The 26,210-nt window shown below is 42.2% G+C and overlaps 1 protein-coding gene across 2 annotated transcripts in view; it reads left to right on the plus strand.

Annotated features, from left to right (window-relative positions):
- SUGCT (succinyl-CoA:glutarate-CoA transferase) overlaps window positions 1-26,210 on the plus strand; it is a 491,880-nt gene that overhangs the window by 409,444 nt on the left and 56,226 nt on the right. For both annotated transcript variants that reach the window (XM_034761248.1, XM_034761249.1), the window contains exon 13: window positions 25,972-26,035. In XM_034761248.1, the coding sequence (XP_034617139.1) occupies window positions 25,972-26,035 (64 nt within the window). The remainder of the gene's footprint in view (window positions 1-25,971; window positions 26,036-26,210) is intronic.

Consider the following 26,210-nt stretch of genomic DNA (forward strand, 5'->3'; position numbering starts at 1 on the left):
CCACATCCCCAACAGTTATTTTGTGGTCCGGGAAGTAAATACCTTGCTGCAGCCGTCTAAACAGACCAGAGTTCCTGAAAACACGAGCGTCATGAACCTTGCCCGGCCATCCGACATTGATGTTGGTAAAACGTCCCCTGTGGTCCACCAGTGCTTGCAGCACCATGGAAAAGTAGCCCTTTCTGTTAATGTACTGGCTGGCCTGGTGGTCCGGTGCCAGGATAGGGATGTGAGTTCCATCTATGGCCCCACCGCAGTTTGGGAATCCCATCGCTGCGAAGCCATCTATGATCGCCTCCAAGTTTCCCAGGGTCACTACCTTTGGCAGCAGTACATCAACGATTGCCTTGGCTACTTGCATCACAACAACCCCCACGGTAGATTTGCCCACCCCAAACTGGCTCGCGACTGACCGGTAGCTGTCAGGCGTTGCAAGCTTCCAGAGGGCTATGGCCACTCGCTTCTGGACAGTCAGGGCTGCTCGCATCCGGGTGTCATTGCGCTTCAGGGCAGGGGACAGCAACTCACAAAGTTCAAGGAAAGTTCCCTTCCGCATGCGGAAGTTTCGCAGCCACTGTGATTCATCCCAGACCTGCAGCACTATGCGGTCCCACCACTCAGTGCTTGTTTCCCGTGCCCAGAATCGCCGTTTCACAGCATCAACATGACCCATTGCCACCGTGATGTCCTCGGCGCTGGGTCCCCTGCTTTCTGAGAGGTCTGTGCTACTCTCAGACTTCAGGCCATCACCGCGTTGACGTAGCCTCCTCGCCTGACTTTTCTGCATCTGCCTCAGGGCAACCTGTATGATAAGCTGCGAGGCGTTGAGAGCGGCCACAACTGCAGCGATGGTTGCAGCGGGCTCCATGCTCACAGTGCTGTGGCGTCCGCGCTGTCAATGACTGGAAAAGTGCGCGAAATGATTTCCCGCCGGCGCTTTCAGGGAGGGAGGGAGGGCGGGAGTGATGGACGGATGACGACAGTTACCCAAAAGCACCCTGGCCCCTTTTTTTTTTACCCAGAAGGCATTTGCGGCTCCACCCAGAATTCCAATGGGCGGCGGGGACTCCGGGAACTGTGGGATAGCTGCCCTCAGTGCACCGCTTCCAATGTCGACGCTTTCCCCGTTAGTGTGGACTCACAAAGTCGAATTACTGTCCTTAGTGTGGACACACACGTTCGACTTTGCAATATCGATTCCAAATATTCGATTTAAGTAAAATCGAACTACTCTCGTAGTGTAGACAAGGCCTGAGTGTAGGCCTAGCCTGAAAGAGAGAGAGTATGTCAGATGGGGTGGGGGGGTAGAGATAGCTCAGTGGTTTGCACATTGGCCTGCTAAATCCAGGGTTGTGAGTTCAGTCCTTGAGGGGGCCATTTAGGGATCTGGGGCAAAAAATCTGTCTGGGGATTGGTCCTGCTTTGAGCAGGGGGTTGGACTAGATGACCTCCTGAGGTCCCTTCCAACCCTGATATTCTATGATTCCATGATTTCTTCAGCACAAAAATTATTTCTGTAGGAAAATGAGCCTAACTCTGTTCAGGAAAATTGTTTAGAACAATTCCCTAAAAATATTTGGGAGTTCAAATATAAAATGTTGTAATGTGAGGAGTCTTAGCCCCAGACACAGTGGTTTTGAGTCTGTGCTCTAGATCTCTTAAAGGATAGAACAAAAAGTAGGTATCTTATATGTCAGAAGTATAGCATAGCATGGTGAATCATCCATACAAAATTGTAGCTGGATGGGTAGTTTGGAAGGTGTGTGGGGGAACTGAATTGTTCGTTTCCAAACTTTTGAATGTTTCAAAGGGTTTTTGAAAAATATAATTAACTTTGAATTTGCAGGCTTCCTAACATTTGGATGGTTTGAGAAAACTATGATGTTCTCTTAAGTTTTTTTCCGTTAAGTAATTGATAGATGATCTCTAATGTAATGACTTTTTGGCCTGGGAAGGTATATAAAATGTGTGTTATAACAGCCAATGACATTATTGCTGCCTATTAGGTTAGTTTGTACTGAAGTGGTCAAGATAATGATAATTTGGTCATATTTGATCATCCTGAGCCTAGTCCTTGTCTAATTGAGGTAAATAGCATAACCCCCATTGACTTCGAAGTAGGAAAAGTTTGGAGCTACTAAAAGGTTAATGTGAACTGGTGTATTTAATAATCTATAAAACAAAAAAAAGTTAATATTACATGCTCAGCAGTCAAATATCCAATAGTAACAACAGATCTATTTTTCTTTTTCTGTTGATATTAAGTGCTTATGGGGTATCTAGTCCAGATTGTTGACTCAATATATATACAATTTAATATTTTTAAAGCCATTATATTTTTAAAAATTTAATATTTGTAAAGCTCAAAAAGTTTGTCACAGAAAATCACCTCTTATGTATATGCTCAAAGGTCTAAAATCGTTGGCTGTCCTTAGAACTCATATGTCCTACTGCAATTTGAAAAAAAATAATTCATAGTTAAGGAATAAAACCCTGGAAATTAGAGGTTTATAATGGAAATGGTGTTACAAATTTAACTAGAACTGCAAATAAGAACTGCATTGTTAGAATGAATAGGAGTGAAAGGTATTGATATATAAAGGGAAATTATTTGCTTCTTAATTCTACTTCTTAGCGGAAATCTTGCAGGACTCTCACTCCTGGGTCTTAACCTAACATGAGATTGACAGAAGTCCCCTATCTCTTAAGACTTGTTGACCTTGAGGTCAGTGTCAGTGAAGTACCATGCAAATCAGGCCCCACAATGGTCATAACACACCAAATACTGTTTTCTGAATGTTCCAGTTGGTTCCTATGGTTGCACAGGAGAGAAAGACAAACAACTCAAGCTGATCCACACAAAATTTGTCTAGCTCATCTATCTGTATTTTTATATTGCAGCCATAGAATCATAGAATCATAGAATATCAGGGTTGGAAGAGACCTCAGGAGATCATCTAGTCCAACCCCCTGCTCAAAGCAGGACCAATTCCCAATTAAATCATCCCAGCCAGGGCTTTGTCAAGCCTGACCTTAAAAACCTCTAAGGAAGGAGATTCCACCACCTCCCCAGGTAACCCATTCCAGTGGTTCACCACCCTCCTAGTGAAAAAGTTTTTCCTAATATCCAACCTAAACCTCCCCAACTGCAACTTGAGACCATTACTCCTTGTTCTGTCATCAGGTACCACTGAGAACAGTCTAGATCCATCCTCTTTGGAACCCCCTTTCAGGTAGTTCTAAGCAGCTATCAAATCCCGCCTCATTCTTCTCTTCTGCAGACTAAACAATCCCAGTTCCCTCAGCCTCTCCTCATAAGTCATGTGCTCCAGCCCCCTAATCATTTTTGTTGCCTGCCGCTGGACTCTTTCCAATTTTTCCACATCCTTCTTGTAGTGTGGGGCCCAAAACTGGACACAGTACTCCAGATGAGGCCTCACCAATAACGAATAGAGGGGAAAGATCACGTCCCTCGATCTGCTGGCAATGTCCCTACTTATACAGCCCAAAATGCCATTAGCCTTCTTGGCAACAAGGGCACACTGTTGACTCATATCCAGCTTCTCATCCACTGTAATCCCTAGGTCCTTTTCTGCAGAACTGCTTCCTAGCGATTCGGTCCCTAGTCTGTAACAGTGCATGGGATTCTTCCGTCCTAAGTGCAGGACTCTGCACTTGTCCTTGTTGAACCTCATCAGGTTTCTTTTGGCCCAATCGTCTAATTTGTCTAGGTCCCTCTGTATCCTATCCCTACCCTCCAGCGTATCTGCCACTCCTCCCAGTTTAGTGTCATCTGCAAACTTGCTGAGAGTGCAGTCCACGCCATCCTCCAGATCATTAATGAAGATATTGAACAAAACCGACCCCTGGGGCACTCCACTTGAAATCAGCTGCCAACTAGACATGGAGCCATTGATCACTACACATTGAGCCCAACAATCTAGCCAGCTTTCTATCCACCTTATAGTCCATTCATTCAGCCCATACTTCTTTAACTTGATGGCAAGAATACTGTGGGAGACTGTATCAAAAGCTTTGCTAAAGTCAAGGAATAACACATCCACTGCTTTCCCCTCATCCACAGACCCAGTTATCTCCTCATAGAAGGCAATTAGGTTAGTCAGGCATGACTTGCCCTTGGTGAATCCATGCTGATTGTTCCTGATCACATTCCTCTCCTCTAAGTGCTTCAGAATTGATTCCTTGAGGACCTGCTCCATGATTTTTCCAGGGACTGAGGTCAGGCTGACTGGCCTGTAGTTCCCCGGATCCTCCTCCTTCCCTTTTTTAAAGATAGGCACTACATTAGCCTTTTTCCAGTCATCCGGGACCTCCCCCGATCGCCATGAATTTTCAAAGATAATGGCCAATGGCTCTGCAATCACATCCACCAACTCCTTTAGCACCCTCGGATGCAGCGCATCCGGCCCCATGGACTTGTGCTTGTCCAGTTTTTCTAAAGTCCCGAACCACTTCTTTCTCCACAGAGGGCTGGTCACCTTCTCCCCATACTGTGCTGCCCAGTGCAGCAGTCTGGGAGCTGACCTTGTTCGTGAAGACAGAGGCAAAAAAATAATTGATTACGTTAGATTTTTCCACATCCTCTGTTACTAGGTTGCCTCCCTCATTCAGTAAGGGGCCCACACTTTCCTTGACTTTCTTCTTGTTGCTAACATACCTGAAGAAACCCTTCTTGTTACTCTTAACATCTCTTGCTAATTGCAACTCCAAGTGTGATTTGGCCTTCCTGATTTCACTCCTGCATGCCTGAGCAATATTTTTATACTCCTTCCTGGTCATTTGTCCAATCTTCCTCTTCTTGTAAGCTTCTTTTTTACGTTTAAGATCAGCAAGGATTTCACTGTTAAGCCAAGCTGGTCGCCTGCCATATTTACTGTTCTTTCTACACATTGGGATGTTTTTTTCCTGCAACCTCAATAAGGATTCTTTAAAATACAGCCAGTTCTCCTGGACTCCTTTCCCCCTCATATTATTCTCCCAGGGGATCCTCCCCATCAGTTCCCTGAGGGAGTCAAAGTCTGCTTTTCTGAAGTCCAGGGTCCGTATTCTGCTGCTCTCCTTTCTTCCTTGTGTCAGGATCCTGAACTTGACCATCTCATGGTCACTGCCTCCCAGGTGCCCATCCACTTTTGCTTCCCCTACTAATTCTTCCTGGTTTATGAGCAGCAGGTCTAGAAGAGCTCTGCCCCTAGTTGGTTCCTCCAGCACTTGCACCAGGAAATTGTCCCCTACACTTTCCAAAAACTTCCTGGATTGTCTGTGCACCGCTGTATTGCTCTCCCAGCAGATATCAGGGTGATTAAAGTCTCCCATGAGAACCAGGGCCTGCGATCTAGTAACTTCTGCTAGTTGCCGGAAGAAAGCCTCATCCACCTCATCCCCCCTGGTCTGGTGGTCTATAGCAGACTCCCACCACAACATCACCCTTGTTGCTCACACTTCTAAACTTAATCCAGAGACTCTCAGGTTTTTCTGCAGTTTCATACCGGAGCTCTGAGCAGTCATACTCCTCTCTTACATACAATGCAACTCCCCCACCTTTTCTGCCCTGCCTGTCCTTCCTGAACAGTTTATATCCATCCATGACAGTACTCCAGTCATGTGAGTTATCCCACCAAGTCTCTGTTATTCCAATGGCATCATAGTTCCTTGACTGTGCCAGGACTTCCAGTTCTCCCTGCTTGTTTCCCAGACTTCTTGCATTTGTGTATAGGCACTTTAGATAACTCGCTGATTGTCCCGCTTTCTCAGTCTGAGACAGGAGTCCTCCCCTCTTGCACTCTCCTGCTCATGCTTCCTCCTGGTATCCCATTTCTCCACCTACCTCAGGGCTTTGGTCTCCTCCCCCCGGTGAACCATGATGCCTATAACTTAGGCCAAAACTCTACAGTTCCAACTAAGAGCACAGAGAACCTCCTCTAAAGGGTTGTAAAGATCACTTCAAGATTCTATAGGAATGACCTGCTTCTGAGGGGAAGGTAGAGTATCCTTCTCTCCACAGCAGGACTACAGTCTGCAGGGAGACAGTTCCATCTGGATTTACTTTACAACGCTAAGCAGGTGCCAATGTTAAGTGGCATTCCTCTGTGGGTGAGCAAGCTTTATAGCTGTGGGAGGGGTGAGTACCTTGAGCTGACAGGCCAGCTCTAACAAAACAATGAATGATATATAAATAAACCACAACAGTTACAGAGCAGGTGAAAGATGGATGGGGTACTTAAATTAAGGCTCTCGGGAACTCAGTGTGGAGTGTAAGATTGGAAAACCTATACTGATTATGTACTTCGTGTATGGAGAAACAGGTGAGGCCTCCATGGACCCTCAAAAACCGAATGAAATATTAGCATGAATGGTACAATGCTGCTGTTAATGGTTCCTTTGCTTACTGTTAGCCCAGGCAGTAAGGTCATGAGTATTCAAGGCTCACTGACTATTGAGACTTGTTTTTCTTCTACAAATCTATTTTTCCATAACATAAATGTGCATATAAGAAGATGCATATGATTTCTTTAACAGAACAGCTGTTAGAGGAGTACTTACTAACTGGGACTCCTCACTGTGGGTAAGGGTTGGAAAATCAGGCATATTGTGCTGTAACAGTTATTCTAAAGTGTATCTGACCAGACACACCTTAAAGTTTGCACTTCAGAGTCGCAACAACATGTGACATATCCCATGGTGCAGATACTTCAGAAAACCTCATTTATAGAAAACCCTTGTTCACCATAAAAAACATAACAAATTCATCTCCATCGTTATTAGACCAGCACATGGCTGGTTAGAGGATTTGGGGAAGGAGTAGCATTATAAAACATCGGACTACACCCCAGATGTAACTGACACATTGCACATACAGAGGATGTGTGTGGTGGTGGTAGTGGCAGGGTTCTTTATCTTCCTTCCTTTCCAGTCTCCTGCTGCAGGAGTGAAGCCCAATTGGAGCCCAGGGTCCTTTCAGCCTTAGCAATACATTTATATCCATTTACTTTTCCAAGACTGTCTCCACAAGGAAAACATCTGGAAAATTATTTTTGTTTAATATGAAATCTGAATGAAAATAAAATAAAATAAAAGCCTTTCATGGTGCTATTTTTGACATTCATCCACTCCAGCTCATCTGCGTGCACATATTTCTTTGCTTGGCTTTTGTTTTTTACCATTTATATTAGATTTGTTGACTCTTTTAAAATACACAAACTGTAAAGGTAAGCTTTTAATTTTAAATGTAACATTTTTAATTATTTAAATCAGGTGATGGAATGTGATAAACTTTTGACTCATAGCACCGGAAGTGGCAGTAAATTATTAGTTCTTATGACTGAAAGAGGCATACACAACAGTTGGACCAGAATTTGTTCCTGTTTGTCTTAGTAATAACAACTACTTACTCTCATAGCATCTTTCATCCAAGGCTCTCAATGTACTTTATGTGTGTTAATAAATTAAGCCTTACAACAGCCCGATGAGATAGTTAAGTATCATTATCGCTGTTTTACGGGTAGGGAAAATGAGGTATAGAGAGATTAAAGACCAGATGGTTCTACTCTTACTTTGAGTTGTCCCTTACTCCCTGATAGTCCCATTGACTTCAGTCTTCAGTAGGACTTTTGCCAGTATAAAGTACTACTTAACATGGAGTAGGAGTGACTTAGTTTGGCCCTAAATGATTTGCCCAAAGTCACACAAGAAGTTGGAAATAAAACTCAGATCTTTTGACTGTACCAGTTGCTTTGATGGCAAATACATCCTTCTTCTCAGGCTGGCACTCATGAGCCAGAAAGTACCAGGATGGCAACAAACCCATTCTCTTTGCATAAGTACTACCATGAATATAGAATTTACAGGCAGAGGAGCACATATGTAATTTTAAAATCACATTTTAGTTTTCGTTTCCAAGGTTGTGTTGATAACAAAAGTAAATTTAAAAAAATTAATATTTTTAATCTCATTAAGCCAGATTCTCAGCTATACGAGGTTTCTACTCTGTGCTATGAGGCGGGAGTCCAGCAGGGAGCCAGTTACAGCCCCTGACTCCTGTCCTTCCCTGGTTCAAGTTAGAGCAACTTACTTGATTTAAACTGTGCCGGCTGGCAACCTTCCCCAAGAGACTGCCAGTTAAGGATAGCTGACGCACAGCATACTCTGGCCACGTCTCCGCCCCACCCAACATTCACTTACCTCCCTGGATTTCTATCTCTGTTTTGGAAACTCCTGTGATAGATACTCCCAGTTGGGGATATAGGGCCAGATTCCATCACCTTTGTACCACCAGAGTCTTACCAAAGGGGAAGACTGGGACAGAGAATCTGGCCAAAGATTTTTTTTTTTTTTTTAAAGTTTCAACTCTGAATGCCTAAAATTAGGCTCCCAAAGCCAAGATTTTCAAAAGTGACTAGTGCCATAGGACTCTTTGTTGCTGTTTAGTGATTTTGTGTGCATCAGTCTTCGGGTGCCCAACTGGAGACACTTTAAAAGGGCCAAATTTTCAAAAGGTGCTGAGCATCCACCTGCTAAAAATCAAGCCCTTTTAAGGTGTGTCTTTAAGTACTGTACTTTAATAGGAGTGTCCTCATTTTCAGAAGCGCTGAGCACCCAAAGATCAAGCCATTTTATGTAGGTAACTAACTATGGATTTGTGAGACTAATGTTAGCCATTCAGGTTTGAAAATTTTGGCTTAAATTATGAATTTCTGTTTTCCAAATCCCTCTGTAATTCCCCAAGGATACTAATTATGGCTTGTCATAACAAAACCTTCTGAAATATTTGCTTCTCTGAAAGAATTCCACAACTGACCCTTTGCTTGCATGCCATCTGCTGTTAGAGTAAAAACACTTTCTCTTGTCACTTTCATTATTTTCCAATACACCTGATGAAAACATCTGAGATTTATATAGACGTATTTAGCAGCTGTCTCATATTTACTGTGAGGAATAAATGGAATTTGGGCCTTTTCTCTAAGAATGTCATTGCCCATTAAACAATGGTGAAGGTGTTTCTATTATAACTGTTATGAATGATTTTCATTGTTTAACACTGTTTTGATTACTTAATCTGACTTTTTTGTTTTTTGTCATGGTTGGTGATGCAGTTTGGTGTGGGGTCTTCTGTTCCTTAGTTTTTATTTTGTAGAAGTGAGTTCAAAGGAAAAATAAAAATTAACCCAGAAAACATTCTAAATATTATCTTAATCAAATATTCCCACAGTAATTTAATTTGAAAGAAGGATTAGGGAATTAAATATCTAGAAATATTAATAACTGGGTACCTGTTGACTGTGAGAACCACTTGCTGACTTTCCTATCATGTGTAAAGGTGGTGGACCTCAGGAGACATCTAGATAAACTTCTAATGAGTACTGGGGAGGAGTTCATGGTTGCAGTTGAGGTATATATTTAGGACTAATAAAGTAGGGAGGTATAGGAGAGCAGTCCTGGAAACATTGAGAACTCTTGGGTCCTTGACCTTGATAGGAAATTTCTCTGAAATGCTTCTGGACTAATATGGAGGTTTAGCACCACAAGGAGAACTTCAGCAACTTTAGTTCATGGATGAGAAGGTGGTGCCCAGAAGAGGGGATTGTGGTGAAGGGAGAACCTATATAGAAGGGATGGGCTTCACCTTAAACAAAGTGGGACCAGACTGCTGGCACAGAAAATGAACAAGGTTTTGTGGATTTTTTAAGATAAGAGCTGGGCAAAAGCTGGCAGAGGTTGAGGAACACTCAGGTTGCACAAAGACTTATGGTAGGGAGATCAGTAACAAAAGGCATCTTTGTATTAAGTAAAGTATGAAATTACAGCAAAAATGAAGGAGGGAAATTCAGGAAAGCTAACAGGGTGTCAGACTAAAGAGTTAAATAAAAAAGAAGCAGATGGCCAACCTCTGCCCCTCCCCACCACACACTCAAATCCTACAGGTGATCATATACCAACACGAGAAGTGTAAAGCAAAAAACAAAAATCTAGAATTCTTGGCAAGGAAAGAGGATATTGGCATAGTAGGCATTATGGAAGAATAGTGGAAAGACAAAAACCAATAGGCTATTGTAATGCCTGTCTATGTACAGGAAGGACAGATTAGGTCATAGAGCTGGGGGAGTAGCTTAGGGGCTATACTACTGGCCGTCTGGTCAGGAAACGGATATTGAGTGCAAAATATTTGAGAGATCAAAGAATCAACTAAGTCTAATATGGCAGTAATAATGGGTGACTTCAGCTACCTTCAGCTGGTCAAATATCACAGTGGGACAAGGTTTAAGGGAAATAGTTTCTCAAATCATCACATTAAATTATTGCTTCTTTGGAATAGTTAGTTCTAGAGCGCACACACTGAGTGGCTATTCTTGACTTAGTCCTAAATAACACATAGGAATTGGTCTAAAATAGCGGATATTGAGTCACAATGGTGGCTATAGGCCACCGAAAGTCAAAGTAGTGACCACAGAATAATTAAGTTCAATGCTGTGAGAGGAGTGCCCAAAATTAAGAAGTCAGTCAAAAGATTAAAATAAAAAATAAGGAAACTAAAATCCTCAGACTCAACATGAGAGAAAGTTTAAGTATTCTATTGTAGATCAAAGACACAAAGGAACAAAACAAAAAAGGGAGTTGGAAGGCAAGAAATAATCTAGTATAGTTATATTGCAAGATTCATTAGGGATTTTTTGAGCCAAACAAGTGTCCTTCAGAAAGTGAAAATTCAACCCTGTGAAGTCAATAGAAGCATAAACTACAGCAAGTATAATGTCAGATGGAATTTTAGGAGGGCTAAGAGGGATTGTAAAGAGCAATTAGCAAAAAGAATCTAAGGCCCTGCCCCAAGAAAATAAAAAGTATATTAGAAACAGGAAATCTGCAAGGGAATCAATAGGACTAACATGGATCAATTAAGGAGAATAAGGACGCTGCAGAGAAACAATGATTTTTTCGTCAGTTTGTGTCACAGAGGATGTTAGGGAAATACCTACTTTATACCGACTCTTTTCAGTTGGTGAAGATGAGGTATCATCAGAAATGGATGTGTCAAAATAAGAGCTGCTGGAACAAACTGATAAAGAGTAACAAGACACAAGCAAACAGACCAGATTGCATTCGTTCATGAGTTCCAAACGAGCTTAATAAAGTGAGCCAGCTGCTAACAAAAATGTGCATTCGCATAAAAAATAGGTACTATTTCAAAAATGAAATAAAGGAGATTTAAAGACAGGTGATTAAAATGTTTAGCTGCACAAAAGAACAACTATATAAAGTGAGATTTGAAAAGTTTGGGACTGTTGCATATATAAAAAGAGGGACTTGATAGAGATATGAAAAATAATGTGTTCCTGTTTACCCTTTGTGATAATACAAGATCCATCGGGCCAATCAATGAAATGGAGAGGTGAGACATTTAAAACTTGATTTCAAATGAGTTAAAGCCTTCTCTCTCTTTTTTTTTTTTTTTTTTGGAAACGTGTTTTTAGAGTGTATCACACAATATCATTATGATGTATCAGATCACACCATACGTTGTTACTTGTTTCCTGGGTAATTATGGTTATGGTTCTTCATTTAGCAGATCCAGGAAAATCAATTATATTACTTCCTTGTGGTTTGGAGCTTGGAGTAATAATTACATTTACCCACAACCAGCTATATTGTGGCTATAGAGATATGAAGTGGGCTGTTACATCATTTCCTTTGTGGCACTGATGATCCCTTCTGTTAAACTTACGATACTATAAAATAGTAATATCAGAGCTCATGAATTTTTGGCACATATGACTCCATACTGAACAATGTTTTTTAAAAAAACAAAAAAAACCAAAAAGACCCTGGGCTTTTCTTTCTGGCATTACATTTTGCAGTCTGTCTGATTCCTGTACCTCCTGTGGTTGATGGTTGGAAGTTGGGTGCTATGTGTCTCAAGTAAAAATCAACTAGGATGAATTTGGGACCTCACTGTTTGTTTATGAACCAAAGAGAAGCTCCACTTGCTTAGATAATCATATTCCTAATTACATGCTAATTGAGATGGACCAAAGTCGAAACAAGAAATGTGCATGGTACTTAGAGTTTTTGCCAAATACCCAACAGGCAGTCAAATACCTCCTTATTGGTGTGAAAAAATGCAAGTGTGGCCTGCCTGATTCTCCACCACCTACCCCTCGTTTCATCATTTAAGCCTCTGCAATGTGAGTGCAAACACTACTATTTTGATTTGATAGCATTTTACATTTGCCTTTGCTCTCGTATATGTATCATAAAAGGTATAAGGCACTGTAGAATCAGGTCTGTTTGCTACCTTTTGTAACCAAATTGGAGTATTTTGAATGAAACAGGCCCATTCATTTCCAAGGCAGAGAGGGAGACAAATTCTTGTTAATCCTTAGTAACCCCTTGATTATTCGTTTCTTTATTACAAATCTCAATACGTGATATTTGATTCCCAAAGGTTGTTCTTTTTTTCTGAAGAATTACTTAATCCATCTTTGGGCATCAAAAATTCTCAAGAGCTTTTGAAGATCTAAGAGGATCAATATTTTAATATTAATTATACTTCCCTTAAACTTCCTTATATACTCTTTCTCTCAATGTGCCAACTCATTTTTTAAACTGATTGAACACAGAGTTAAGACTTAAAATGCAATTAAAAAGAGAAATAACATATTTACCATCTATAATATTAACATTAACAGTGACAGGTACTTTCACTGAACTGAACATACTCAGATCTTCCAGTTACATACTTGAGTGGCTAGCCTGAGCTGATGCTCCTGCTACCCTGACCACACTCCTATTTTTAGTTCAAGCTCAAGCAAAGCTAGCATGAGTATCCTAAATGAGCTGGGAATCACACATTGTCATGACCAGCACCTGGGTGGTCAGAGCAGGAGGTGGGAGTCAGGCAGGGTCAGGTTACCAGAAGGTCTGAATCTGGGACAGGCCAGATGACAAACCGAGGTCAGGAGTCAGGCAGGGTCAGGTTACCAGTAGATCAGCAGCAGGCAGTCAGAGCAAGTATCTCAGGGGAAGCAGCCCAAAGCAGGGAGAACCCAGTTGCATGGACAACTTCCTGTTCATGTGCTGGATTTACATAGAAGCAGTGAACCAATCAGGACACCCAGCATTCTACCAATCAGATTCAATGACTGGGGTCATCTGTCAGAGCTCTGTTCCTATCCTGATGACAGTTAGCAGGTGACTGTGTGGCACGGTGGCGCTTACCAAGCTTTTCGGGGTGATTCGTATGGAATGCTTGTACAAATGCGGGGGACGTGTATGTTTTCCACAGGTTCCCAGGTGTATGTGCCTCAGGACCCTCCCAGTCAACAAGGTACGAGAGCCTTCCACATTTCTGTTTAGAGTCCAGAATTTTGTGAACCATATATTCCTCATGGCCCTGGACCTGGCTAGGTCCTGTGAAGGAAAGTGTTTTTTGTGCAGGTTTCAAAAATGATACATGAAACACCAGGTGAACCTTCAGAGAGTTGTAGTTCAAAAGTGACTGAATTAACCTGTCATAGGATCTTGAAAGGGCCAAGGAATTGAAAGTGCAGTTTGCGAGCAGGTCTGTCTGCGTGGAGATGCTCTGAGGAGAGCCACAGAGTAGGTGAGGCCTTGCTGTTGATGCAGGTCCTCATGCCGTGTATAGTCTACCCTGGCTTTTCACAGGTGTTCCTTCACTTCTTCTTTGGCCCAGTGAATCTGCTGTATCAGGTCTGAGATGGCCAGGCTGGGAGAGGACATAGGTAATTACAGATGGAATCAGGGATGGTACCCATGGTAGGCAAAAAAAAAAAGGGTGGAGGAGGCTTTGTCCAGTAGGCACATGGTCTTCATTGTTGTAGGCAAATTATGTGGAGGGGAGAAGTTAAGACCAATCATTGGGGGACAATTGATGTAGCAGTGCAGATATTGCTTAAGGATTTGGTTGGCCTTTTCCGTTTGGCTGATGGACTGGGTCAGCAGAGGAAAGACGTGCGGACTTCCAGCAGATGACGGGCCTCCCACCAGAACTATGCTGAGAATTGAGACCCCAAATCGGAAATAATGCATTCCAGAGGTGGACTGCATGAATAATCCATAGCTGGGCTGTCTCTTCAGCAGAAGGCAGGCCTGTGCAAGGAATGAAGTAGGCGATTTTTGTGAAGTGGTCCACCATTGTCAAAATTGTTGGACTCTGTTAAGTCTACAATAAAGTCTACAGCGATGGCCACCCACAGTCAAGATGAGGTGTCCAAGGGCTGGAAGACACTGCAGAGCTTGTGGTGTGGTATCTTGGCATGGGCACAAACTCTGCCAGAGGCAATGAATGACTCCACCATAAGGTGCATCCGGGGCCACCAAAAGGAGTGGGATATTATTTGTTGGATCTTGAAGTGCCCCAAATGTCCTGCTAAAGGAAAATCATGGCATAATTTCAGGACTGCAACTATTGTAGGTCCCGGACAACATAGATATGGTCCCTTACATATGTGATCCCTTGTGATCCAGCTGCTTGTGGATAATAGCTTGTTCATCAGGTGGAATTCCTGAGGCAGAGTGTATCAATCTGAGTATATCCTGGTGATGAACTGAACTGAGAAAATTACGGTACTTGAGAATGAGGGTTGGTTCCTGGATGAGGCCTTGTGGGCTGGTACTGTGTCTTCAGGACAGGGCATCCTTCGTGTCATTTCAGGACAGGGCACGGTGATAATAAAATTGAATCATGAGAAAAATAGGGCCCACCGAAGCTGCTGTTGGTTTAAGGCTTTCACCCGAAATAGATAATTGCAAGTTTTTATGGTCAGTGAATACCTGGACTGGGTGGTGAGCTCCTTCCTGGAAGTGCTGGCATTCTGCAAAGGCGATTTTTATCACCAGGAGTTCCTTATCAAAAATTTCATATTTTAATTTTGTGGGAGTTAACTTCCTGGAATAATAAGCACATAGTGTAACGCTCGTTTGGGACCAAGTTGCTGGGAGAGGACTGCCCCGATTGCTATACTGGAGGCATCAGCTTCTACAATAATTGTGTGACAGCGAGATCATGTTCTTGGATAAGGTTTGTAGCAGTGATGTTACAGACTGTTGGCTTGTAAAGTCTCTGATGACTTCCAAAAGATAGGAAGGTCCTCAGTCTATTGATCGGAATGCTGCTTTTAGTGTGAGTCCATAGTCCAGAGATCAGAGCAGGAAAGAGGCAAAATGGAGATGCTTCCAGGATCTTTTACACCTTCTCCCATGTGGGGAATGCTCTGTCTTAATTTGTAGAAAATTACAGACACAAGATGGAGTCCAAAGTCACATGAGCAGTCATATGCCCTTGCTTGCTTTGATGACTCACCGGAGCAGCCATTACCCATATTCTGGCAAAGGTACCTGCAGGAAGAGCCATCCGGGCAGAATGAGTTTCTTCTGTGGAGCATTGTGAGCATCAATTGCCTTTGATGGGCCATCAACACAAAGCTGTCTGGCTTCAATGTAGATTTTATCTGGTGGATGTTGCCCAGGAATATACTACATATGTAGGATGGAAGTACATAGTCAATATTTATTACTTCAGATAAAAATTATGCCTGGGTATAAACAGGATAATCATACTCAGCAAATCATAACTTTTCCATTGACACCTTAGATGACATACTTTGTAAAAGATTTGTTGCAATTGTATAACAGTGGTAGCAACATTGATATACATGGTCATATTTCAATCATCCAGCATCACAGTAGGAAAGACAAGTTTCAGCTGATTGAATGAATGCTGGGCCTGAGGAGACCAATGGAATTGGGCATTTTTCCAGTGGGGCTCAAGCAGTGAGGGGCTCAATTTGTTTTGAAAAGTTCAGGATAAATTGTCGATAAAAATGGGCAAATTCCAGGATGCATTGCAGGTCATGTACTGTGTGGGAAATCTTGGACATCCTGGGCCTTCCATGGGTCCATCTGGACCCCCTACTGGGGATAAAACAAAGCCCAAGTACTCCATGGAGGCCACATCAAAGGCATATTTCTTGAGCTTGGCATAAAGGCCATGCTGCTGTAAGCGTTCCAGAACAGCTAGGACATGAGCGGTATGCTGTTCAGAGCAGTCAGAGAAAATCAATATGTTATCTAGGTAGACTACTACATATTGGTCCAATAAGTGTTGGAACACATCATTTATAAAATGTTGGAAAGTGGTTGGGGAGTTGCTCAATCGGAAGGGCATTACAAGGTAGTCACAGTAGCCATAGTGGGTTCAGAAGGCAGTCTTCCATTCGTCCCCTTCCCTGATTCACATGAGATTGTACGATCCCCGTAGATCCAACTTAGTGAATATATGGGCAGCCTCCATGTGATCCAGCAACTTGGGAATCAGCGGTAGCAGATAATGATTCCTGATAGTTATCTGATTCAATGCATGATAATCAATGCAGAGTTGGAGACTGCTATCTTTCTTCTTGACAAAAAGTACTGGTACGCCAGCCAGGGAGATTAACTAGCAGATAAACCATTGGGCCAGATTCTCCTGGAGGTACTCTGAGTGCTGTCAGCTCAGGTTCTGACATAACATAAACTCATCAGAAGGATATTTTTGCTCCTGGCTGCAGCTCTATTGGGCAGTCATGGTCCCAGTGCGGAGGTAGAGTTTCCACATTCTTCTTTTCCAAAACATTGGACTAGTCTTGGTATTTTGAGAGGAGTTCAGATATAGCTTAAAAGGAAGGTTCTACCTGGATAGCTGTCCCCATCTAAACCTCTCAAGGTTTGGCTGTTGGGACAGGAGCCGCTGATTGCCAGCATTGCAGTCTACAAAACTCCAATGGAAAACAGACTTCCTGTGTTTGCCACTAAATGAGCAAACTGTAGAGGCCCAACCAGTAGATACTGAGGATCAGGGGAAAGTGTGGCGAATGGATCACACCAAATTGTAACATTTCTCTGTGCCTCTGAATCATTTCAATGGAGCTGTTTCCTCTGTTACTGGACCAGAAGACAAGGGGGAACTGTCAATATTTTCTATAAGGTTAAGAGTGGTCTTGGATTGCAGGGGAATCTGCAGGATCTGGTCTGCTTCTGCATTGATGAAGCAGTCAGCTGTGCCTGAGTTCATGAGGGCTGGTAAAATGGGATTTTGCAGGAGCACCCCAGGTATGTGCAACTAGACTGGCACCTGCAAATGGGGAGCCCTTGGATGGGGAACTGGGTGCGTTCCAGTCAAGACCAAAGGGCGAGGGAGCTCTTTTTCCTGATTCCTTGGAAACAGGGATGTCAGAAATGGAGGGGTGTCTACTCACTGCAGTAGAAGCAGAAACAGTGCTGGCATCATCATTCCTTTTCTGTGGAGGTGAGCAGTCGATGGCCCACACCCACCTTCATTGGCTCAGCAAGAGGCAGTGGTGAAAAGGTACCTGCACTGGAGAGTTGCAAGACCCCTGTTTTTGACTCTCTTCATTCCAGTAACTGATTGTCTATATGGATGGCGAGATCCATGAGGACATCCAGACTTGCGGGTGAGTCTACTTGGGCTATTTCATCCTTAATTTCTTCTTGCAGGCCCCACCGGCACTGACACCTCTGTGCTGCCTTGTTCCAATTTGTATCAGCTGTGAGGCATCGCAGCGGTGCAGCGTAGGAGGCTCCGGTGCCCAGCCTAGGCAGCGTCCGCTGTTTGTGGTTAGTGTAGATCATCCAATAGTACTGAGATGCCTTGGAGGAAGACCTTCTAGTTTGACACTATTGGACTATCACACTCCAAGAAGGGGGAGGCCCAGTCTAAGGCTTCCCTGGACAGCAGGTTGATAACCAGGCTTACCTTTGCATGATCAGTATTATAGCACTGTGGGTGCATCATGAATAGGAGGTGGCACTTTATAAAACCCTGGAATCACTGAGGATTGCCATCAAATCTGGTAGTAGTTTTGGCCAATTTTGGTTAGACATATTCCTGTAGATTTCATCACTTGACATAATCTTTAATTAAAGATTAATCTTTAATTCCTGGAGACAGTCCTGGAGGGTTGGCAACCCTATGGCAGTGGTATCAGGGAATAGGGCTGCATGAGCTGTGTTTTCAGCAAGCAACTGCATGACGGTCCTGCAAAAAACGGTTCTCCGAAGTCAACCGGATGACATGGGCCTTTAACAATGAGGGTAAATAACTTTTGGAACAGTTTACCCAGGGGCATGGTGGATTCTCCGTCACTGCTAATTTTTAAATCAAGATTAGATGGTTTCTTTAAAGGTACACTGTAGTTCAAAAGGCATTATTTTGGGGAAGTTCTAGGGCCTGTGTTATCCAGGTGGTCAGACTAGGTGATCATAGTGGTCCCTTTTGGCCTTAGCATCTCTGAATCTATGAAAATGAGGGATAAAATGGCTGATGCTAAAGGTCAGAAGATCACAACAGAATCCGTCATTGACCAAGTCATAATCTTAGTGGGTTTCCTCCTAATACTAGCTTGATTTGCAAAAGGTCAGATGAAGATTGGTTAGGACTCTAACTTGACATCTGTTGTAGTAAAATATGAAAACATTTAGATCCAGGCAAGCAAACTATGAAGAAGAAATTCCAAAAAATATTAAATACAGTAGAACCGCAAAGATACGAACATCAGAGTTGAGAAGTGACTGGTCAACTGCACACCTAATTTGGAACTGGAAGTAAGCAACCAGAAGTAAACAATCAGGCAGCAGCCGAGACAAAGAAAGCAAATACTGTACTTTACCTGTGTTGCATCTTAAAGGTAGACACATCTGGGCTTTCACAACATTCTCTTTGAACTGAATCTTAGCCTGCTGTTCTCAGTTTCTTCAGGTGCACGATTGGCCTCAGGGCTACCACGCTCATCACCCCTCTGCCATCTCCCAGCAGGGCATGCTAACCCCCCGCTGCCAACCCAAGGCAGCCTGAGCAGGCAGAGCAGGAGCAGCGCCGGGGTCTGCATTGCTTTCCTATAAGCCGCAGGTGCTGTTTTCACCCCCCTTCAGCCGGGAGGGAGACAAGCTTGCATGGCTCAGTCCAAGCCCAGGAAAGAAAACTGCCACAGCCGGAAGTGCTGATGCTGCAAGGAAGCTGCCAGCATTGGGACTACCACATTTGGGGTGTGAGCTGCTGCTCTTGTGGCTGGAGCCTGGCCTGGAGTGTGAGCTGCTGCGGGCATGCTGTGCTCTGGAGGAGCATCTCCGTTTTAAAGAGCCGCAGCCTGCACCGCACGCCCACTGATGCGGCCCGAGATTTGCGCTCTTGGGTCCTGGCAGCACCCCTGGGATCGCGAGGGACAGGGAGGGAGGGACGCTGGTGGCGGACTCTGAGCCACTGCCTCTGCAAGCCCTGGAGAAAGGCAGCTGCGGGCTGGCACTTGTAGTGCCCAGGGTGCGGGTCAGGCCTGCCCAACAGCCCAAAGGCAAGAAACAAGAATAGAGCAAGGAGCTGCTTGCAAACCAGGCTTTGCTGCCAGGTTCCTGAGTGCCAGGTACCACCTTTGCAGAGAGCTCTCCCAACCTCAGCGGAAAGGCACTGATTGTAGGATAAATAAGAGCAAAGGGGTAGTAATGGAAGAGCATCCCCTCAACTGAATCAGCCTCTTTGGTTTCTTTGAAATTTTCACCCTTAGTTCTTATCCTGTATTTAGAGGCTTCTTCGGAAGTTTAATGTGACATGTTATTGGCCTTGCAGTAAAAGCACATTTGAAGACAGTTCTCTGGCCTCTGAAATGATTTCAAGTACCGTACTGTATGACTAAGCAAAATGGCAAGCAGTGGGAAGCGCAAATGTGTCACACTTTCAATTGACACAAAGCTAGAAATATTTTTTAAAAACCTTGATGGTGTTAGCATCAGCAAAATAGCAGTAGAGTAGGGTATCAGGAAATCACTGATATTCCGAAAAGCCAGGAAGAAATAAAGCAATTTGCAAAAGAAGCCAAAGACAGTGGAGCAGTAAAAAGGCATGTTGTATGCAAAACTGCTGCTGCACCTGCTTTTGATAAGGCAATGCCTCGGTGGTTTGCCAAAGAGAGATCAAAAGGCACTCCTACAAGTGCTGTGATGGCTACAGAAAAGGCAAAGTTACCCTACAGAGAAATGAATCCAGACAAAGGTGCGGACCATTTTAAAGCAAGCACAGGGTGGCTCTGTCGGTTCAAAAATTGGCATGGAATATGGCAGTTGGGGATGCAAGGAGAGTCTCCGACAGCTGACTCGAATGCTGCCGGTGAATTTAAAAACACTTTCAAATAATTTATTGAACAGCATGAACTTACCCGGGACCAAGTGTTTAACTGCGACGAGACAGGCCTGTACTGGCGCCTGCTTCCAAACAAGACTCTGGCAGACAGTTCAGAAAAACAGGCGAAAAATTTGAAATCCAGTAAAGATCGAGTCACACTGATGGCTACTGCTAATGCAAGTGGGGATTTCCGTCTCCCATTGCGGTTCATTCACAAAAGTGCGAAACCTCACTGCTTTGCAAACCTCATTACGTCAACTCTACCTGTCCATTACTACAGCCAGTGCAGTGTTTGGATGGATAAAGGTATTTTCTCCATCTGGTTTTTTAAACACTTTGTTCCACTTGTGAAAGATGACCTTATACCAAAATCTTTACCTATCCGAGCTGTGCTGCTGATAGATAATGCTCCATCTCATCCTGCCGTTGAAAATCTATTGATGGAAGATGGAAGCATTCAGTGTTTGTTTTTGCCACCAAACATCACAAGTTTCATTCAGCCAATGGACCAAGGCGTTACGGACCACATAAAACATTGATACAAGCAAAACCTCTTATGACGATTGTTACTGGGATCAATGCAGTTTGAATCTTGCACAGATTTTCGTAAACGGCTGACAATCAAAGATGCTGTCTAGGTGTGTGCTGAGTCCTGTGGTGAGATTGGCTCTGAGTCTTTGAGATGCTCATGAAATGCATTTTGGCCAGGTATTGATAACACTGAACCAGATAATTTGGAAAATAACGTTCAGATGGAAATTAATCAACTACATTTTTCTGAAGAGTGACAGCTTTTGGATATCACTGTGGAGGACCAGGAGGAATGGCTAAACATGGATAAACATGGGAATGGATACCCTATTCTTAGCAACCATGAGATAATGTAATTGGTAGGAGAAACAGCATAACTGGACAGTGACATTGAAAGTGATGGTGACAAGGAGATTTCACACATACAAGCAGAAGAGTGCTTCACTACCTGTCTTCAATGGCTTGAATAACAGTTTGAAGCAACACCAACGAACCTAATGATGCTTCCAGAGATACGCATCTTGGCAGTAAAAAAGCCTGTTAGCAACTTCAGACAGAGTACCATTAAAGATTTTTTCAAATCTACTAGTTTATCCTGTCGTAATTAAGCAGGAAACTTAAGTTTGGATAATTTTTTTTATAATTGTCATTATAAAGACTGGTGCCAGTAAGTTTTGCTTTAGCATTTTTTTAGTGCTATTGAATGGACATTTAAATCAGTGGGCTTTTGTGTTGGCATTTTTATTTTTATGGATGATGAACAAGAAGCAAGAGAAAATTACTTAAAAATGAAATCCAGTACTGTGTTAAACGTAAAGTACTAAAAAAATGGAAAGTTTAAAAAATAAAGATTTGACACGATAAGGAAACTATTTTTGTACTTGTTTCATTTAAATTAAGATGGTTAAAAGCAGCATTTTTCTTCTCCATAGCAAAGTTTCAAAGCGATATGAAGTCACTGTTCAGTTGTAAACTTTTGAAAGAACAACCATAATGTTTTGTTCAGAGTTACAAACCACCTCCATTCACGTGGTGTTCGTAACTCTGAGGTTCTACTGTAATATTGACTCAGTAGATGCCTGAGGATGGCAGCATTATATCTTCTGGGCCTGGTTTCCATGGCCTTAAACTATGCAAAGTGAATACAAAGTGGGGGTAAGACTCTCCCAAATCAGAATGGTAGCCAGTTGCATCCACTTTGCATTTAATTTTCAAATGATGTAAATGAGCACAGCAAGGTGTGAAGTAGTGGAGGATCAGGCCCTTTGTTCCCACCCCATAATTCCTTCTCCAGAATTTGTTTTTCCGTGATGGATAATGAGAGTAAACATTAGCTCATTCACTAGGATGGTATGGGAATAGGTCAGGGGTAGGCAAACTATGGCACGTGTGCCGAAGGTGGCATGCAAGCTGTTTTTCAGTGGCACTCACACTGCCCCGGTCCTGGCCACTGGTCCAGGGGCTCTGCATTTTAATTTAATTTTAAATGAAGCTTCTTAAACATTTTAAAAACCTTATTTACTTTACATACAACAATAGTTTAGTTATATATTATAGACTTATAGAAAGAGACCTTCTAAAAATGTTAAAATGTATTACTGGCATGCGAAACCTTAAATTAGAGTGAATAAATGAAGACTCGGCACACCACTTCTGAAAGGTTGCCAACCCCTGGAATAGGTGGTGTTGCGTCATGAGACCATGTGCCCATAAGGATCACCCTCAAAATTGATAGGATGCTTGTAGGGAAGAGACAGTGAAGACTCAGTCATTTTCCTTGTTATTTTCTATTTTGGAAACCCCAATAATAGAACAAATGAGACAGGAAATTACATATTTCTTTGACATAGTACTGATGATGTGAGAAAAAAATCAACTCTTTGGCCAATTCCATTGTTTTGGGGCTAATTGATAAGCATTGCATCACTCCAAAAAAAGAGAGAGAGGATGGAACTAAATATATGGGTGTGAGGATTAATAACTCTGGAAAGCAAATATAAGAGCGATAAGGATTCCAGCATATTAGAGAAAACCAGCACTCCAAGAGGGAAAACTCTCAGCCTGTCTTGCTGACATCTTTGCATGGATGTTCAGCATTTCACTCAGGCCCATCTTTCACTCGAACCTCTCTCTAGGACCCTGGATAAGTCTAAATCTTGCAGATTCTTTCTGCATAACATCTCTAAGATATGGCCTTGCCTATCCATCCACACATTTAAAACTTTCATCCAGGCTGTAATCATCTTGCATGTTGATTACTGCAACATCTTTTTCACTGGTCTTTACAAATACAACCTTGATCCACTGCTATCCATTCAGAATGCTGCTGCAAAGATCATTTTCCTAACCCATCACTTTGACCATGTCACCCCTCTTTTTGCATTCCTCCCCTGGTTCTTTCTTCTGTATCATGCATGAAAAGTAAGCTACTTGTCTTCACTGGTAAGGCCCTTCATGGCCTATCCTCACCCTAACTATCACCTGTCATTCAGTAGTGAGATGTTGACTCCTGCCTCTGACTGGCCTATGATGTCAGCCTCCATCATGCACTTTTTAAATTTTCAAGCAAGAAACTTCATGCTTTCTCCCATGTTGCCCCCTTACACTTGGGAAGAGCTCCCTGTAAACATCCACAAAACTATCTTATTATCCTCCTTCAAACTCACCTTTTCCGTGAAGATTACAAAAAACTTGACAATGGTTAGGTTGCTGTGCTGAAACCACTGCCTGTCACACTGACCAATATTCATAGATTCATAGTCCAAGGCCAGAAGGGACTTTTGTGATGATCTAGTCTGACCTCCTATATAACACAGGCCATAGAACTTCCCTAAAGTAATTTCTAGACTATCTATTTTACAAAAACATCCAATCTTGATTTGAAAATTGTCAGTGATGAAGAACCCACCACGACCCTTGGTACATTGTTCCAGTGATTAATTACTCTCACTGTTATTGTCTCACTGTTTCCTTGTACTCCTCTCTAAGTCAGTCTGTCTATCCATCTGTTGTCTCTTTTCTTATACTTAGGTTATAAACTCTTTGGGGCAGGAACTGTCTTTTTGTTCTGTATTTGCACAGCTCCTAGTCCACTAGAGCCCTCAACCATGACTGGGATGCCTAGGTGCGACAAGAACACAAATAATAATAACAAAATCAACACTGTATCAACTACGAAAATGAGGGGGAAACATGACTACATCTCAAACAAACCTTCTGTGTGAGTGAGAACAAATTTGATAGATTGATGATGAGTAGAGATACAGAAAAAATAAGCTTTTTTACTTAATTTAAGCACAAAAAGGGCATATGATTCCACAAAGATAAGAATTTTTGCCAAGTGTTATAAGCAGCAGTCTGTATTAACCAAAAAAGAAATTAGAGACAATGAAGTTGGGGAAATCCTTTAGCCCTGACTAATTCTTATAGAGTTTTATAGCTATTTCATGATAGCTAATGTTCTTTCTAAATGTTTCATTTAGGCCTCAGTCCAACAAAGCCAAGCACATGTTCAACTTTAAGCACATGAGTGTTCTCTTGGCTTTGAGTTAAACATGTGCTTAACTGCTTTGCTAGATTTGGACTTAAAAGAATTAACAAAATCAACATGGATCAAGAAAAACTTCCTTATTAAGATTAAGAATAAAAGAGGCTGAATTTTCAAGAATATTATTGGGTAGCTAACAGCCTTTCTTTCTCTGATGTCTTCCATCAAATATACTTTGCACTTCCAACTGCCAGCTAAACAGAGTAACCTCAGAAAATGAGACTTTTTGACACTACTTGTTTAGCAATGAGATTTTCCTAGCCAGAGGAAAAATACACATCTGCCTGGGATTTGGAATTAGAAAAAGCATCAGCATTTTATGTTAATATTAATTAGATATTTGTTTCTTGATTAAAAATAAAAAGGAAAAACAAAAGTTCCATTTGTGATTGATGACAGGTCCACTGAAGATATACCCTTGGCAGAGCTATGCCATATACTCCTTATAAAACACACACACACAGACCAAACAACGTGTAATTACCCATTTAACCCTCTTAAAGGATAATAGCAGAACATTGCATAGTTTGTTCCCTAGCAAGTTCAAGAGCAATTAAATAATGACAGAAAAAACAGGAGAGTATTACGTTACCCATAGGTTTTTAATATCTTTATGTAAGGTAAATGGTTAAAAATGTGGTGCTATTTACTTGTCTCTTTTGGAACATTTATACCTTATTTGAAATTAATTGCTTTAAAACTGAAAAAAATATTCAAGGGCATCTGAAACCATTCAATGTCTATACTGGCTAAAAATGTGCTTACTGGGGGTTTCATCCAGAGTTGCATGGAGGGTGGTTTGAGGGGAGTGCCGGTGAATCTGTAACTATGCAGAGCCACGTATCAAATCCATGGCTCGTCATGTCAGGTTACTACTCTTTGTGCAGATTTAGCTCTGCTGGCTGACATATTTGAGGGGGTGAGTGGTGGGGCAGAGCCAAGCCTTTGTCCACTTTCTGTCCACTCCCTGCCTATTATTATTTATTATTAGTAGTAAATAATTATATTATGATACACCTCTACCCCGATATAAGACGACCCGATAAAACACGAATTTGGATATAACGTGGTAAAGCAGCGCTCAGGAGGGGAGGGGGGCGGGGCTGCATACTCTGGCGGATCAAAGCAAGTTCGATATAACACGGTTTCACCTATAACGCGGTAAGATTTTTTGGCTCCCGAGGACAGCGTTATATTGGGGTAGAGGTGTAGTACCCAAAGGCCTAGGGCCCTATTGTGATGGGTGCTATATAAACACAGAAAAGAACCAATCACTGCCCGAAGGGTTTAAAAGCTAAAGATGGTGGGAGCTCATCTACTCGGACTTAACCCTGCACACCTGGAGCCAAGATCTAAATGCCTATGCATTCAGTAAGAATATCTGCAGTAAAGCCTTCTAGTGATTTCCAATAATATTACAACTTGGGGATTAAACTGAAAAAAAATAAGGTCAGCATTTTCAAACTGAAGTACTTAACATTAGAAACAAAACAACTTATTTAAGCACTTATTTAGATACATAAATAAGTCTAGCATTAAGGTACTTCATTTTGACAATGTTGGCCTGCAGCTAATTGAAAATTTTAGTGAATTAATATTTTCCATAATGTCTTTTTGTGACAGTACTGATGTTGCCGATTTTCATTTTGAGTCTACTAATTAATTATATTTGTGGTTTATGTATGTGCTTTTTTAGGTGCTGCACAATGGACTTATCATGGAAATGGATCATCCAACAGTAGGGAAGATAGCTGTTCCAGGTTGGAATATTTAATTTTTCTTTCTAAATAGAACTTTTAAAAAAATGAAGTGATGTGTCCTGGCATTTCACTCTTGTGAATGGATGTTTGACTGACAGTTGACACCTATGCCCATGTTTGTTCTAGTAGCAGGGAAATGGGTATATATTGGACCAGTTCATTAATTTGGTAGTTC

The sequence above is a fragment of the Trachemys scripta genome, chromosome 2 (genome assembly GCF_013100865.1).
Source record: "Trachemys scripta elegans isolate TJP31775 chromosome 2, CAS_Tse_1.0, whole genome shotgun sequence".
Lineage (NCBI taxonomy): Eukaryota > Metazoa > Chordata > Testudines > Emydidae > Trachemys > Trachemys scripta.